General features: G+C 35.7%; 1 protein-coding gene across 2 annotated transcripts in view; it reads right to left on the reverse strand.

Annotated features, from left to right (window-relative positions):
* The window catches only part of LOC123307808 (dynein heavy chain, cytoplasmic), a 42632-nt gene that overhangs the window by 26102 nt on the left and 1257 nt on the right, over positions 1 to 15273 (reverse strand). For both annotated transcript variants that reach the window (XM_044890249.1, XM_044890250.1), the window contains exons 2-12: positions 14817 to 15090; positions 14504 to 14759; positions 12274 to 12803; positions 11928 to 12171; positions 11525 to 11833; positions 7405 to 7540; positions 6975 to 7348; positions 5102 to 5467; positions 4544 to 5046; positions 4203 to 4485; positions 927 to 2432 (exon numbers count right to left, since the gene is read on the reverse strand). In XM_044890249.1, coding sequence (XP_044746184.1) covers positions 927 to 2432; positions 4203 to 4485; positions 4544 to 5046; positions 5102 to 5467; positions 6975 to 7348; positions 7405 to 7540; positions 11525 to 11833; positions 11928 to 12171; positions 12274 to 12803; positions 14504 to 14759; positions 14817 to 15090 — 4781 coding nt within the window. The remainder of the gene's footprint in view (positions 1 to 926; positions 2433 to 4202; positions 4486 to 4543; positions 5047 to 5101; positions 5468 to 6974; positions 7349 to 7404; positions 7541 to 11524; positions 11834 to 11927; positions 12172 to 12273; positions 12804 to 14503; positions 14760 to 14816; positions 15091 to 15273) is intronic.

Below are 15273 nucleotides of genomic sequence, written 5' to 3' on the forward strand. Positions count from 1 at the left end.
TTTTTTTCAGCAAGTTTGGCGCCCTCCCACCACATATTTTCGTCACGCTTAAATTGTCAGATTAAGAGAATATATACTTCTCAACATGCAATTAACCACATATATCTTAATCTGACACGCTCGAGTATGTACAATGATCGTTTTTTTACTATTCTGATAGGCTGTCCTAGACAACTCCCCCTATATACAGGTCTAATTTTTGGTATAGTGACTCTACAGGGTCCAAGGTATCTCCCCGCATATTAATCTGACAAAAGAGGACTGCAAATAATAAGTCAGAAATGCATTTAGATTAGCTTTGAATTATAAAAAACTATTCAAATTTATGCACTAATTAAAAAATACTATTCTATATTCTATATAGATCAGATGTGGACGATTACCTTCAAATGAACTCTCAGAATTTGAGGTATCTTCTCTAGTACAATTTGTCTACTGATACCTTAAATTGTAATAATTCAAATAATTTTCGATTTTTACAAGAAGAAATGCAATAACTGTGAAAGTATGGTTCAACATAATCCCAAAGTATTATTTCTTGAATATCTCAAAAATGGTTAACGTTAAGACTTATGGGAGGGTTTTTATTGCTTTAAAGGAGTAGAATCATATTCAAAGAAAATATTGGATTCTATTTGAAATAGAAAAGTTTTTGATGATCCTGAATGGAAAAAAGTTGTCTAGAAGTTCAAATATCTTTGGAAGGCTTTGGAATATCAGTGATTTCATGATCGAAATCACATCAAAATTCGACTGAAAATCAAAAAATTTGACAATTTATTGGGCACGCCATATGAAAACGAAGTTTATAGCTATTCTCGTTACAACTGGAAGTGACAGAAACTTTTCTTTGTATAATATTGGGTGAGGTTAAGAATGAATGACACTGTATATCAATAATTTCCAATAATACTAAATGTACTTACTTCTTCTCCTTCTCTGGAAGCTATGCCCTTAATTACAGTATTATCTTCGTTCAATATGATAGAAGCGACCCCAGCAAACATCTTTTTGAAGTGCTTTTGTAGCCTAGCGATATTTTTGCTGTTACCAATGATTTCCAGTAGATCCTCATCTCCAACAAAATAAAACCTTGGAAAGGACGTACGTTCTCTTTCGAGATATTCACCAAGGGCTTTCTGTATTTTTCCTAGTAAATCTGCAAGACGTTCCAGTGCTCTTTGAACACCTGGTATATTGAGAACGTCCATAACCATTGGAGATTTACCTACTTTCTTCATTAATCCTAAGAATTCTGAACTAATGCTCTGGAACCTTGAGGTCTCTACTGGAAGGAGAGTCTTGATGTCGGCGCTACCGGAAAATATGCCTTCCAAGTATACCCAGCGACGTTGCACGTCAATCCATACATCAAATAAAGCATTGATTCTGTTCAATTTTTCTTCCCAAGTTAGGGCTTCTTCTTCGAATACCTTATAATATGGGGAAAGTTTCATGGCTGCAACGGAATTTATGTGCTCTTTCACTTTATTGAATAAATCGTCCCATCCTCTGATTAATTTGCATTTATTTTGATAATTTATCAGATCTAATTCATAGGTTTGCCAAGATTCTCGAACTTGCTTCAAGAATTCCTCCAATGCCATTTCTCCCTGTGCAATCAAAATCACATCTTTAACGATATTCTCGTTTTTCAACAAGTTAACATCCCAAACTTGCCCCAAAGTTAAATCAGATAACACCCAGTTAACGCGAAGTTGCTTCATAAGCTGTTTCCAGTGTCTTTCTTTCAAAGCATCGGATTTCAACTCAGTGATCATCATGTTCACTTTGGTGTAAGTCTGAAGCGTCTTTTTCACATATTCATACGAAGCATATTGCCTTAATCTTGCTGGCAATTCTTTCAATTGTGTGGACATGGAGTCTAGTTGTTGACGTAATTTTCTTGGTTGTACAGACAACCATGGTTTTTCTCTTATTTCATCTATCTGATTCCATATCTTGGAAAGTTCAGACCATACCCCTCTCAAATCTTGCAGTTCTTCAAAGACAACTTGCATTTTATCCTCGCTGGTGCTAACGCCACCCAGTTCTTGAAGTTCAAGTGCTTCTTTAGCTTTAGCAACATTGTCCCTTTCTTCCTTCAATCTAGCATATTTACTCTCAAACAATTGCAATTGTGTCAATGCTTCATCAGGTTTCAGATGACCTTCTACAGGTTTGCTCTTCTCCCAGTCGGTTAGGAAATCATTAGTACGAGTCTCAACAGCTTTGTCTTCAGCCACTATTTTTTGTTGTAAACTAGCAACTTGTGTTTGTATGGAAGAATCTTTTCTCTTGATGATTTCGTTGAAAGCTCCCCATTCTCCTTCTAGATTCTCTACATGCAACCAGCTTGTGGGGAATTGGAATCTTTGACGCTCTAAGATTCTTTGACCTTCTCTGTATGTTTCCACTTCTTTTTCCCATGCCTACAAAATAGAAACCCGTTTGAGCACACTTTCAACAATAACAACAAAAAGATAAACTGATTCAGAAAGCACGTTTTTTGCAAAATCCTTGTTTCTCGCATTTTCATTTTTCATCAGAGACCACATGATAAATATAAAAATTTCTCTTTATATACAATCGTCTCCCCTGGGTACTAAGTCGTTATTGGAGTCTACAAAATTGACGAATACGACGTAGCTTAAGGATTCAATCATTTTTCTTTAATGTGAAGTGAATATTTTACAATTTCATTTTCGGCAAAAAGTAGGTATCTTCTGTAGTATTCACAGACATGCTCAAAATTGAGCAATCTATCATAGGAATTTGGACAGAATGAATGAACAATCAATTATGATTTTGCTTATGTTTCGGAAATATAAATGTTTTACTAATTATATGATGAGGTATAGTATATATTCATTTTATATGTTTTTATTAATAGTTATAAATGCCTTTTCCAGTCTTGAAAAAGGAACAAGAAGTTCCGAAACGTTGGCAAAATCATAATTGGTTGTTCAATCCTTCTGTCCAAATTCCTACGATAGACTGCTCAAGTAGGTAAATTATTTTATCCTTTATTTTCGATTTACTTCATTCCATGGACCCCATCTACCTCCTATAAGTAATTCTTTAAAATTGCCTATCATTTTATTGAAGTTGATATAGAGCAGGGTCTACAGGGTGGGCAAAATTGGTGATACATGAACTACAACTTTTTAACCCAACGAGATAGAGGAAAATGGATGGCACATTACCGTATTTTTCGAGAAACTAATAATGCCATCAACTGCATTTCACTATCTTCTTTTGTTCTCGAGTTATAGGCTAAAATTGAAATTTGGGCGATTTCAACTGTGGTTATTATCTCCGTTTCCATTTGTGCTAGGATGTTGGAATGAAAACGTTATACAGACCCTTTTTTTGATAGCAATCCACTGGCGTACTATGATTTTTTTCCAACAGGTTTATTTGCTGAGCAATAACATAAATTTGTGTTTTTTCATAATATCTGAACGAATCTAAGGGCGTATGATATATTTCTGAAACTGGAAAAAATGGCGATTCCTTCTAAGTCATTTTAAACTACTATTTTCATAAGAAAAAACACAAATTTATCTTATAGCTCAGCAAATAAACCTGTTGGAAAAAATCATAGTTCGCCACTGGATTGCTATCAAAAAGGTGACTGTATAATGTTGTCATTTCAACATCCTAGCTCAAACAGAAACGGAGATAATGACCAAAGTTGAAATCGCCCAAATTTCAATTCTGGCCTATAACTCAAAAACAAAAGAAGATAGAGGAATGCAGTTGATGACATTGTTAGTTTCTCGAAAAAAGACGATCATAATGTGCCATCCATTTTCCTCTATCTCAATGGGTTAAAAAGTTGTAGTTCAGGTACACCCTATAAGAGTTTAGCTTTTTGCTCTCGATTGCCCGGATAATCCAGTGCATTGTAGTGTGGTTGCAATGTAGTATAGTGTAGTGTACACCACACACTGAATGCATATGTATGGGGAAGACCTATAAAAAGCCTGAACAATGAAAAAATCGCACAAATTAGGCATAATTTTAGCAGTCGCTGTCTCAAGACCCATCACTGGAGAAAACCTCAACAGGCAACCTAAAAGTTTCTCAGCTCTAAAGCCATGCACACATGCTCATAGAACCATGATTGCTTGTAAATGTATAATATAATATCACTGTCGAGGAGTTTTTTCTTTTAAACAACAGCAAATTTCTCCTACCTTCATATTCCTCTTCAGCTGCTGCACATAAGTAATGAATGTTACTGCATCTGAAGTACTTGCTGCTTCTATACTCTGGAGTTCCAAATCGTTTCTAGATTTAGAAATATTGGTGTGGAATGATGCCATAGCATTTCCTAGAAGAGTTCCGAATTTTCCAAGGGTATCTTTGTGCCAAGAGTCGTATTTGAGGGAAACCTTGCTCTGAACTTTGGCAAAATCAATTACCACAGGACCAAACTCTCTTCTGGTATCTGATGTATCGAAGGTTGTTCTTGTTTTCCTTAAAAGAAGAAATCGAAATAAGTTGCTAAGATTTAATATAACTTTCCATTTCTTACTTAATATCATTCAAGCATTCCATCCATAAGCTTATATCTTCACCAAGGCTTCCATATAATTTTTCTGCCTGCAGATCCCACAAAGTTTGGTAGGTCAACCACTCATTAACGTAATTCCTTATTTCCGATATTTTAGCTTCGATAGCTGTATAAGCATTTTCCAACGGAGCTGAGAGAAGTGGCAACTTCGTTAAAATGTTTCTGTATGTTTGAGTACTTGGCTTATCAACACCAACTTGATATCGACTGCTTTGTAATCTTTGTTGGGATGTGACAATAGCTTGCCACGCAAAAAGCTGCTGCATTATCTGGAATCTTGCTTCTTCAATGCTAGGATATAAGTACATTGTCTGATTCGTGATTCTGACTTCGTGCACAACCACTTGAATCTGAGGATCACCACCTGGCTTATGAGTCGGTTTGTCTGGGGCATCAGTATCCATGCTGAGATCAATTTCTTTCTTTTTGCCACTAAGAGCCTCGGTCCAAGCTTCAATACCAGCCTTTAAAAAATTCGTAATGTTTATAAAACGCATTTTACCTTCAATAAATGTTTACCTGTAAGCGTCTTGCTAAATTTTTTTCAACTTCCTCATCTAGTTTGTTAACCCAAATATGCAAATTCGAATACTGCTTCAGCGATAGATCATCGACGGCGTGTTGAATTTTCGCGAGAATGTCTGAAAACGTGGCAGCAGAATAGGGACACGTCTCAAGAGATCGCACGTCGACTTCTAACTGTTCTCCAACAATGACGAGTTCTTCTACTCTTTCTTGGAAACTGACGACAAGATCTGACAGCCTTTGTACATAAGAATCGAGCTTATAACTTTCCCATACCAATTGGATTCCTTCAGATATTACGTTTTGTACATCTTTCCGCATACCGGCCACTAGAGGAATGATACTCGCCTTATCTTCAATCTGAGGGAGTACGAAACGATAAGTAAATGATTAAAATCACATACCACAATAGAAGTACTACTTGCATCGAAAGTTTTAGCTATATAAATAACATTTCCTCAGCTATCTTAAAAATTGTGAACACCTTATGCTTTATAGCATATTTTTCAGGTATTGATACGAATCAGCTAATGCTATTAAACAAAATAATTCGTAATTTTTTCCAATTTCCGCTCTGACTTATGATTCAAAGAAACTCCACCCGCAGTGTCCTTTATTAGTTTACGGAGACATTACAACAATTACAGATGAAGGATTGTAAGATACTCACGAGTTAAATGCACAACCTCAGATTAGTTTCATATAATGGGTTACCTTCAACCCTTTTCCCGCACGCATTTTAAGTGGCAAAGAGTGACTTTCCCATACGGTGGTATTCCTCTCCCGCACGCATTTGCGGGATAATAGATAAAAATTAATACATAGCTAAATTTCAGAAGATCACATGTATTTTTTGTTTTAAATTGAAATGTGGGGTTAAAACATACTGTTTGCATTCGAAAACATCGTCTTTTTATAAAATACAACTTTAACAATATTATTTGAATCCCCTGTATATCAGAACCTGAAGTTACCTATAAAATAACATTGATATCTTCCCGGTAACCAATTTCACAAAAGGAATAAAGTTTCTTGCAAGCCTTCATCTGTATTTTCTTCAAAAAACGTTGAATAAATCCAAAATTATCAACATAGGGAATTCCACATGAAATGAATGTAGAATACATTTGAAATTGTAATTATATACGTGGTGTGTCATTTGAAATAAGCGAGTTGACATCCACTTCCGGTATATCCGGAACAAACCGGTCCAAAAACCTTGAAAGTATTTCAAAAATGAAAGTTTACCAGCCTAATCCTTTTCTACAAAATTTTAAAGAGGTCCAGTATATGTATATTTAACTGTTAACTTATAATGGGACACTCTGTATCTATAAATAATACTTAATCCCAAATTCCCTTCGGTGTATGCATTTTGTTTAGATTCATTTAATTGACATGGCATGTCCTATCTTCTTCATGAAAGATAGAAATCTCTAGACATCTATGATCACAAAGTATGTCCTTTTAAATCTTATAGTAAGTAATGCTTCTAATTATATCCTTTTTTGATAAGTAAAAGAAACACTAGAAATTAGCCCTATGGCTATGCAAAAGAAATTAAGCATCTTCTAGTATATACTTAAAATGCATGTCTACCATAAACAAACTTTAAACAATTTGAAGATTGCTCATATACACAAATTTCAGAACATGCAAAGCTTTCTTGCTGTTAGACTAAATGATGAATTCAAAACTCTACCTTTGATCCACTTTGAATACTACTCCTGTTTGCGAGCTGATGGGTAAAAAGATTCAATAAGTGCTATACTACAATGTGTATATGTGAATCGATGCGAATACCTTGTGTGTTTGATGAATAAATTTAAGATTATGTTATATATGGAAAAATATCATTGAACTGTACCTTCTCCAGAGTCATCTCATAAGTGCGCACACTCTCGATTAGTGATATAGCAAATGGATAGAGCTGATTCGCTTGATGCGCCTTGTTCACAATTGCCAGAGGGACCCGGAAACCAAGACACTTCAAATTTCTCACTTCCTTAGCCAGTGTTATAATTTCAGGTAAGAAGTTTACTTTCAACTTGAGAACGTTACCCCTCCCACTTCTCGATCTCACAGCTTCGGTGGTGAAAATCCTACCGGACACTCCCAAATTTCTGTGTTGCACATTTCTTGCCCAATCATCGAATATCTCTTGTGTATTTAGCTTTAAACGAAAACTATCGCCGTCAGCCTTCAGTTTTTGACCTTCAATGTGATTTTCCCAGCCTTTTCCTAGAATGAAAGGTGAAATTAAATCGATAACAAAATCGACTTAAACTTAATTATACCTAACACATCTTCTACTCTTCTGAGGTAAGTGGTCAGCTGATGATCTATCTGCTTCGCCCATATAATAGATCCTGCTACAGGGGGTAGATCTCGAACTTTACTGATTTTGGCACTATTGCTTTGAGGATATTGCACCTGAAAATAATGTACATGTTGCAGAAATATTTTGGGTGTGCAGACTGATTAGAATATGTATATCAGGGATAGCCAACCAATCGATCGTGGCAGTGATTGTAATTAAAACGAGGAATAGACACTATAGACAGATGCCTCTATTACCACCCATCATGTGATCTTTCATTTAAAATTTTCACAATTTTACAACTGGTTTCGTCAGTAAAGAGTAGATATTAAGTATCATCAAGTTGGTTTTTTATTAGTAGATACGGTTGTGAGGTAGATACCCTTTTTTGGCGAATGCAACACATCGAATTGAACAAATGCATAAATTTAGTTGAGCCCTTAAAGAACCAAATACGAAAACCCGTCCAAAAATTCCCTTTTGAAGTGCTCTTGGGACGATTATGCAAACTCTATGTTTCATTCCCTCGAAAAAAAACTTTGGAAGATGTGAATGTTTGAAGGTACCAATAAATACCTTATTATTATTATTATATCAATGTATTAAGATAGATTTTTTGTTAGTACATGTTGAAGGACTTCGGTCGATGGCCATTTCCCAGAATAAAGTACAGTGTTATTATTATTATTTTTAAGATAAACAGCTACAAATACGCGGCAGTTGTCCTGTTAATTGTTTATTCATGTGAAATTTTTGTTCAAACATGAAGTTCATCTTGACTTGAAACTTCCTTTAATTCCTTTTACTTATATTGATGCAATATGATTTTTGTTGAAGAATTTAACATTCTTGTAATTATCCGTTAATTCCTTCGAGGGATACCCATTCCCTACCACTGCATCATATGCATTTCATCTTCGGGTTAATATTTTTGAAATCTACAACTGATGTAACGTATTCAAACTTTAGCCAAAGAAGATAACGAACATTAACTCTCCTCAACCTAGTGGATAATATGATATTATACTGATCTCTTGCATTTTCCATGCAAATAACTGGATTTGGTGTGCCTTCAATCAATTTCTACGTAATAACTGAAACTTTTAGGTAGAACGGGCAACATAGCGTTGATTTAAAACCCAAAAATGTTTTGACAAGCTTCATAACGCCACATTTTTGTACTATACAGAGTGAAATGTGTCAAATTTCCTTGGCCAGTGCTAAAATAAATGTGAATGGAGTATTAGCACTTGAGGTCATCGCAGATCTCACTCCTCTATATCTAGTGATAGATAGGATAGCTCATGAGACCATCCTCAGAATATCTAGGGAAGGAACAGGTGATGAGAGAATTAAAAGTCAGAGAACCTGGTCCTCTCTAAACGAGTAAAACTCGTGAGCGAACCTAGCTAGTGATGCTGTGATTGAAAAAGTAAGAATCGAGAAGAACATTAACACGATATGGGGTAGAAGGGAAGAATAGGAAAGGAAACACTCTACCCAAATACCATTAAATGGTATACAGGTGGTTCAAAAACCTCGATAGGGGCTGAAGCTGGAATATACGGGGTGAGCACCAAGTGTACGCTATCGTTAAGTTTCTGCTCGGGTGTTTTTCAAGTAGAAATACTTGCAATCGAAAGATGCGTAGATAAAAACCTGGAAATAAACTATCAAGGAGGTGACATAGTGATCCTTTCTGATAGTCAAGCGACTATCACAGCACTGAACTCCTATCTCATCGACTCAAAGCTGATATGGGCTGAAGGAAACTTGATGAAATATGCAAGAACAACAAGGTCTCTTTAGTCTGGGTTCCTGGTCACTCTGGAGTCAAAAGAAACGAGGAGGATAACACACTCGCCAAAAAGAGAGCACAAACGCCATCTACTGGCTCAGCGCCTTTCTGTGGTACAGAAAAATGGTCCTATAAAAAGAAGTTTCTGAAAAAGGAAGAAACCAAAATAAATGCATAAATGGATCTGAGTAAGAATAAGTTACACCTCCTCACTGGCTTCTTCACAGGACATTGTCGCCTTAGGAAGCATATGATGAAAATGGGCTTGTCAGAAACTGACGAGTGTATAGATTCTGTGCGGAAGAGGAGGAATCTCCTATTGACCTGGTTACAGAATGCCTCGCCATTGCAACCCTGCTCAAGGAATGTCTTGGCCGAGAAAATTATTGGAGGAATGAGGACTCAGCCTCCTTGAAACCCTCTCAGACACTGCAGTTCATTTGAGCTCTAGAGCTGGAGTACAGGCTGAAGGTGGTGTAGTTGTGAGAACAGCACAATAGACTTTAAGGTTGCAGTGAAATGCAGGGTGCGTTCATGCAGAATTCCTAACAACCAGTACATAAGAAAAGAACCAATCAATCTAATCGGTAGATAGCACCTTTTTTAGGTCTTAGTTCCTAGAAACCATTAATCAAGAAGCAAAACTTTGGTTGGCTAGGACTTTCGTGGACAAGCGAGAAAAATATAAAATCCTCACTGTTCCAGCGTGCTATGTTCTCGCCTGCCTCTACGTTTTCTATGAAACTAAGCAAGATACACCAAACACTCGGATCTTCATGATCCAGGTCAGGCAATAATTTCGTAGTGCCGAAGCATCGACTCAAGCTGACCCAGTCATCCTTCACTTACCAGGTACTACCTTTGAGTTTTCGAGAGCATAGATGAGAAAAATTCAGGAGAAACGTAAAAAAAAATTCTTTTAGAAAAACCACCCTACAGCTTAGAAGATTTTTGCTCACTACCAAAAAAAACAGCCTACTACTTCCTTAATTCAAAAGGCGCACCAAGTATATCTTTGCATCATTAAATAGCTGATTTAATGGCAAATTCGACAGTATGCCATACTTTCGTTAAAAAGTCAATGGTTTAAAGGTTATGGGGATTCCTATGAGAAAAATGGTGAAAAGAAGAGGTCATACTTATTGAGTATTTCTACTGGGAAAGGTTTATGAGAAGAAATCATTAACATTTTAAATTCTGCTAGTATTATAACAATAGTTGCTCTTTGTTCCGAGAATGTAAAAAATGAAAAGATTATCAAGTTGCAGAAATAGAACTCATCAAAACTCAATATCCTCAATTTACAATCTACATTTTCTATTATTTCAGTTCAGTCTATCATTGAGTATATATTCAATGATTCTCTGTAAAAAAGGGAGGGGTTAATTAAATGAAACCTATAGCTAAAACTCGCTATAGCTATAGCACTATACATAGTTTTCAAGGAAGTTCAGACGATTGAAAGCAATTTGAACTTGCTGTTCCCTTATTTCAATGTTTTCCTTGATAAGTTTTTTTTTTAGTTATAGTGTTTACTTAGGTAACCCTCCCCTTTTTTTTTCATAGAATCGACCGAAATAAAAAAATGTAGGTTGTATTTTGAAAATTTGATTAATTCAATTTGTCCAACTTAACGATCTTCTCATAAACACCCTGTACATTTTCGATCCAAACATCAGTGTTATATAATAGGAGAATTGAAAATAACAGATTCTTTTGAAAAAACTTAGAAGAAATATTCCAAAAAGTGTGCCCTCCCTTATTCACTATGTTTTTTTGTTTTTCATATGAATTCCAATAACTCATAAATCATTGACTTTATATCGAAAGTATTGATACAGTTGAAATTACCATTAGCTATGCAATGCAAAGCTATACTGGTTGTGCCCTTTGAAAAATAGGAAAGTAGAAGGCTATTTCCAATATACCTGAGAGCTGCATAGATCTGAAAGTATTTTAGGGAGAAAGTTCATAGTCAAAAACTTCAAAATGAATGAATTATTAGTTCTTTATAACCCTCTAATAGTTCATCCATCGTGGCACACCCTGTATAGCAAGATTAATCAGTATTCGAAAATTAGTCACATTGAATCATTCATGGGAATAATAATAATAATAATAACTGTTCTTTAAAGGCCATCGACCGAAGTCCTTCAGCCTATTATGGGAATAATCTCTAAAATATTGTAAATTTTTTGATTTTGTTTCAGAGATTGGGAGTGAAAACCCTAAAAAGTTTATGAAGAGATGCAGAATCCTCCCAGAATAAATTTCAATCGATATCTGAAATTTACGTTACCTTGAATTTCTCATGTAAAGCTTCTATATCGTCTTTTACTCTCTGGATGAGATGAGTTTGATATTCTCGAATGGCTCCCCTGATATGGGGTCTCACAAAAAGAGCATTGAATCTTGAAAAAATACGGAACATTTCATTGGCATTCTTAGCTGTCCCTAGTTGATCACGCAGGTGAGCTGTTATGCGAGTTTCCACCCTATCTATCCTCTCTTCGTATCTCTGAACAGCAGCATCCCAGGCATCTTGACCCTCTTTAGATATATCTAGGCAATCAACTTCTTTCACATTTTCATAAGCCAAATTGACTTCCTGTTGAAATGAAGAAAATAAAAGTAATATGCAAAATATGGAATAAGAAATTGTTTGATATCTTTAAATATGCAATACAAAAACATTTACTCACTTCAATTGCATTAGCATCAGCTGCATCAAGAGAAAATGCTGCCTTGTTACTATCAACATCTTCAGTTTCACCTGACATTTTGTGAATGTTTGGTCTAAGGACCCTGACAATAACAGTTCTCAGTTGTTCGTGCTGTCTCCTGAATTTTCTCATATGCTCCATTCGTGTTTGTAACTTTTTGTGCTGTGCAGAGATGCGCCACACCATCTTCAACTGCTCGTCACGTTTCTTTTTTACGATATCCCTAAAAATTTTCTGTGGTGATTTAAATTTGAAAAAGTAGCAAATGAATCTTAACATTCTGACATTAAAAAAAAGGTGAAATGATTTGTTAAAATTTACTTGCCTTAGAAGAGCCTGCAACTTCTCATACTCATCCTCCCAGATGGAAAAGACTTCGAAGCATTGCGTCATAACCTTTTCGAAATCTTCGAAAGTAATGTGCATAAGTCTTCTAGTACCTAAAACCTTCAAAAGCTGCTGTCCTAAATCTCTAGAAATGGCTTCCACCAAACGCAGGCATCTGAATATAGGGTACTTGGTTGAACGTATTTTTTTCAAATGGGAAAAAATCAGTTGAACTGCTGATCTTATCCGCTCCAATTCTGTTGCTGATAGCAAATCATTAATTGGAAAATCTTTCATCAAAGGATTGTAATCATTAACAGTAGCAATGGCCTGTTTGAGGCCAGTGTCTGTATCAAATGAAACAGTGGCATGGAAACGTTTTCCGTGTTTTAAAATATCAAGAGTGAGAATAACTTCCATGCTTTCCCTTTTTTCTTGAATTCTGTGAAGAGCTCTCTCCAAATTCAACCAGAAACTGATTTCTTGGAGAGCAGTTCCAGATGATGGATCCCTCTCTAATTTTGTAACCTGAAATAAATTAACTTGTTATTGGTGCATATGTCATGTATTCAACATGTATGCATTTATTCAACATCTCATGAACGCATGATTCAGCTGGGTGCTCAGAAAACGGACTTTTGGTCAATCCTGATAAGACAGAGATGGTTGTTTTTTGTATTCTGCATTTTTATTTCAGAACTAAATAAGAGGAACAGAACTAAATATGCATATATATTGAGATCAGGAGAAAAAGAACTACCAAAAAATAGAAAAATATCCAGGGTGACCTATTTGAAAAAATTAAGCTGCATTGTACATGTTGTCCATCCTGTATACAGGTTGTCCCGGAAACCGACGTCAATCCGGCACATAGTGATAACCTGACCAGAATATCAAAATTTGGTTCTAGTAAAAGTGTCTTGGTTTTGGAGATATTGACAGTTTTGTGAAATTCGTCGAAATCATCACCTCATTGATTGTTTGCAGTAGCACGGCCTCAAATGTTGATGTTTTGTTGTTTTTTTCTAATCCAATATTAAGGGTGAATCAGCCTATTCAACATGATCAAAGATTATCCCAAGGTAACTATGGTGTGCTCAAAAAAACATTTACTCACACAATTTTTTTTCTCAAAAATCAATATCTCAAAAACCAAGACACTTCTACTAGAACCAAATTGTGATATTCTGGTCATAAATGAATTGAGATATCACCATATGCCGGATTGACGTCGATTTCCGGGACACCCTGTATATTTCAATTGGCGTGATCATTTTGGAAAAATTTCATTTGATTTCGTAAAATGTTACAGATAACAGATTACTGGGTGTGCTGGTCGGACCAACCAAACCAGCCACCGCGACCAGAGCTTACAAACAAGCTCAGAGAGCTAAACCTCTCCCCTCTCCCTCTAGTCCCATCATACTCAGGAAGGAGATGATGTCAGAGGGGGAGTGGTTCTTGAGATCCTCTAGATTCAGCTTGGGAGAACCAAAGGCTCCAAATCTGACCCTTTCCGCCGCCGGGCAGTCATAGAGGATGTGCTCAATCGTTTCGTCCTCCTCTAGGCAGAGCCTGCAGAGTGATTCATTGACGATGCTGAGTTTGTATAAGTGAGCTCTGAGCCGACAATGTCCCGTGAAGACGGGATTTCGTAAAATATTAGTTTGAAACAGTAGTGTAGTGTAGAACTTTCATTTTTTCAACATGTCCTTCAGTTTTCTATAGGGACAATCAAGAACTACTTCTAAGAATTCGGAGTTGCTAAACTTCACCCTTTGTAATTGGAATTTGATCTCAGATGACCAGTTGGGACAGATACAGCTAGCAGTTTTATGGAAACTCCAGCAATATTTAATCTAAGGAACTGTATTGTGAATTGTGAGCGTGTATATTGAAAAACAAAAAACATAAATCTATTTGAGTCTGTTCTTCAAATATTCTTCATTTTTTTGAAATTATATTGAATTACCCTGCTTGTGAATACAATTTTTTAACAGAAATTATCTTGAAGAAGAATAATAGATGCTCCTTCGACAGTCTTAAAATATCTGCAGATTTGTTTTTAAAATGAAAATTATAGTGTAAATCACAAATATTCATTGGAGTTTCTTTGATAGAACAAGATTAGAACAAAGCAAATGACACGAAACAAATCTCTTATTCTAGATTTTTTCCAATGTCATTGCATTAAAAAATCGCTGTAATAGTTCAAAGCAATATTTCACCTTTTGGATTTCCTTAATCCATCTATTAACTCCATTCTGCAACTGATTCAAAAAGTTGGAATCCTCAAATAATTCTCCAAAATCAGCCACTTTGGGCTTCCTTCCTTCATCTGCACATTGTTTGATAACTTGAGCAACATATGGATGTACCTGTAGAGATATTTCTGGTATATCAATATTCTGTTGCAAGTGCAAAAGACCCATTTCTAATTCAGCTATTGTTTTTTCTACGGATGGTGCCATTTTGTCCCCATCCCTTAAATGTAATTACGAAATAATGGAATGTTTTACTAAAAGTTAAGGCATGTCCTACCTATCAGCTCTACCAGACTCTTTAACATAGGACTTAAAAAAAGGAGCAACTGTTTTACTTATATAAGAATGTAAGATTTCATATGGAGATCCATCACTGAAATTAATTATCCGGAGTTGGGATTTAATGCTCTTGTCCGCTTCTATTACACTGCCTCGTTTTATGATTACTAGGCTGGACATCTTAGAGCTAGTATAATGAACCTCATTATTAATGAAATAAGTAACAGGCTCCTTCTCTTCCTCTCCTTCAGGTGGTTGATCATTATCATCATCTGAAATGAATTTTGATGGATAAAGGAAACTGGCCATGAATGGAATAGATGCAACATCTCATTTGTATTTTTCATTCAAATCAAAATTTTGAAGATTTCTCAAATACACGAAAAATTTGGACTGTCCCTAAATATGAACATTTACTGAAATTTTAAAAGAAGAAAACACAAGTAGAGCCTCAA

Source organism: Coccinella septempunctata, chromosome 2, assembly GCF_907165205.1.
Source record: "Coccinella septempunctata chromosome 2, icCocSept1.1, whole genome shotgun sequence".
NCBI classification, from domain to species: Eukaryota; Metazoa; Arthropoda; class Insecta; order Coleoptera; family Coccinellidae; genus Coccinella; species Coccinella septempunctata.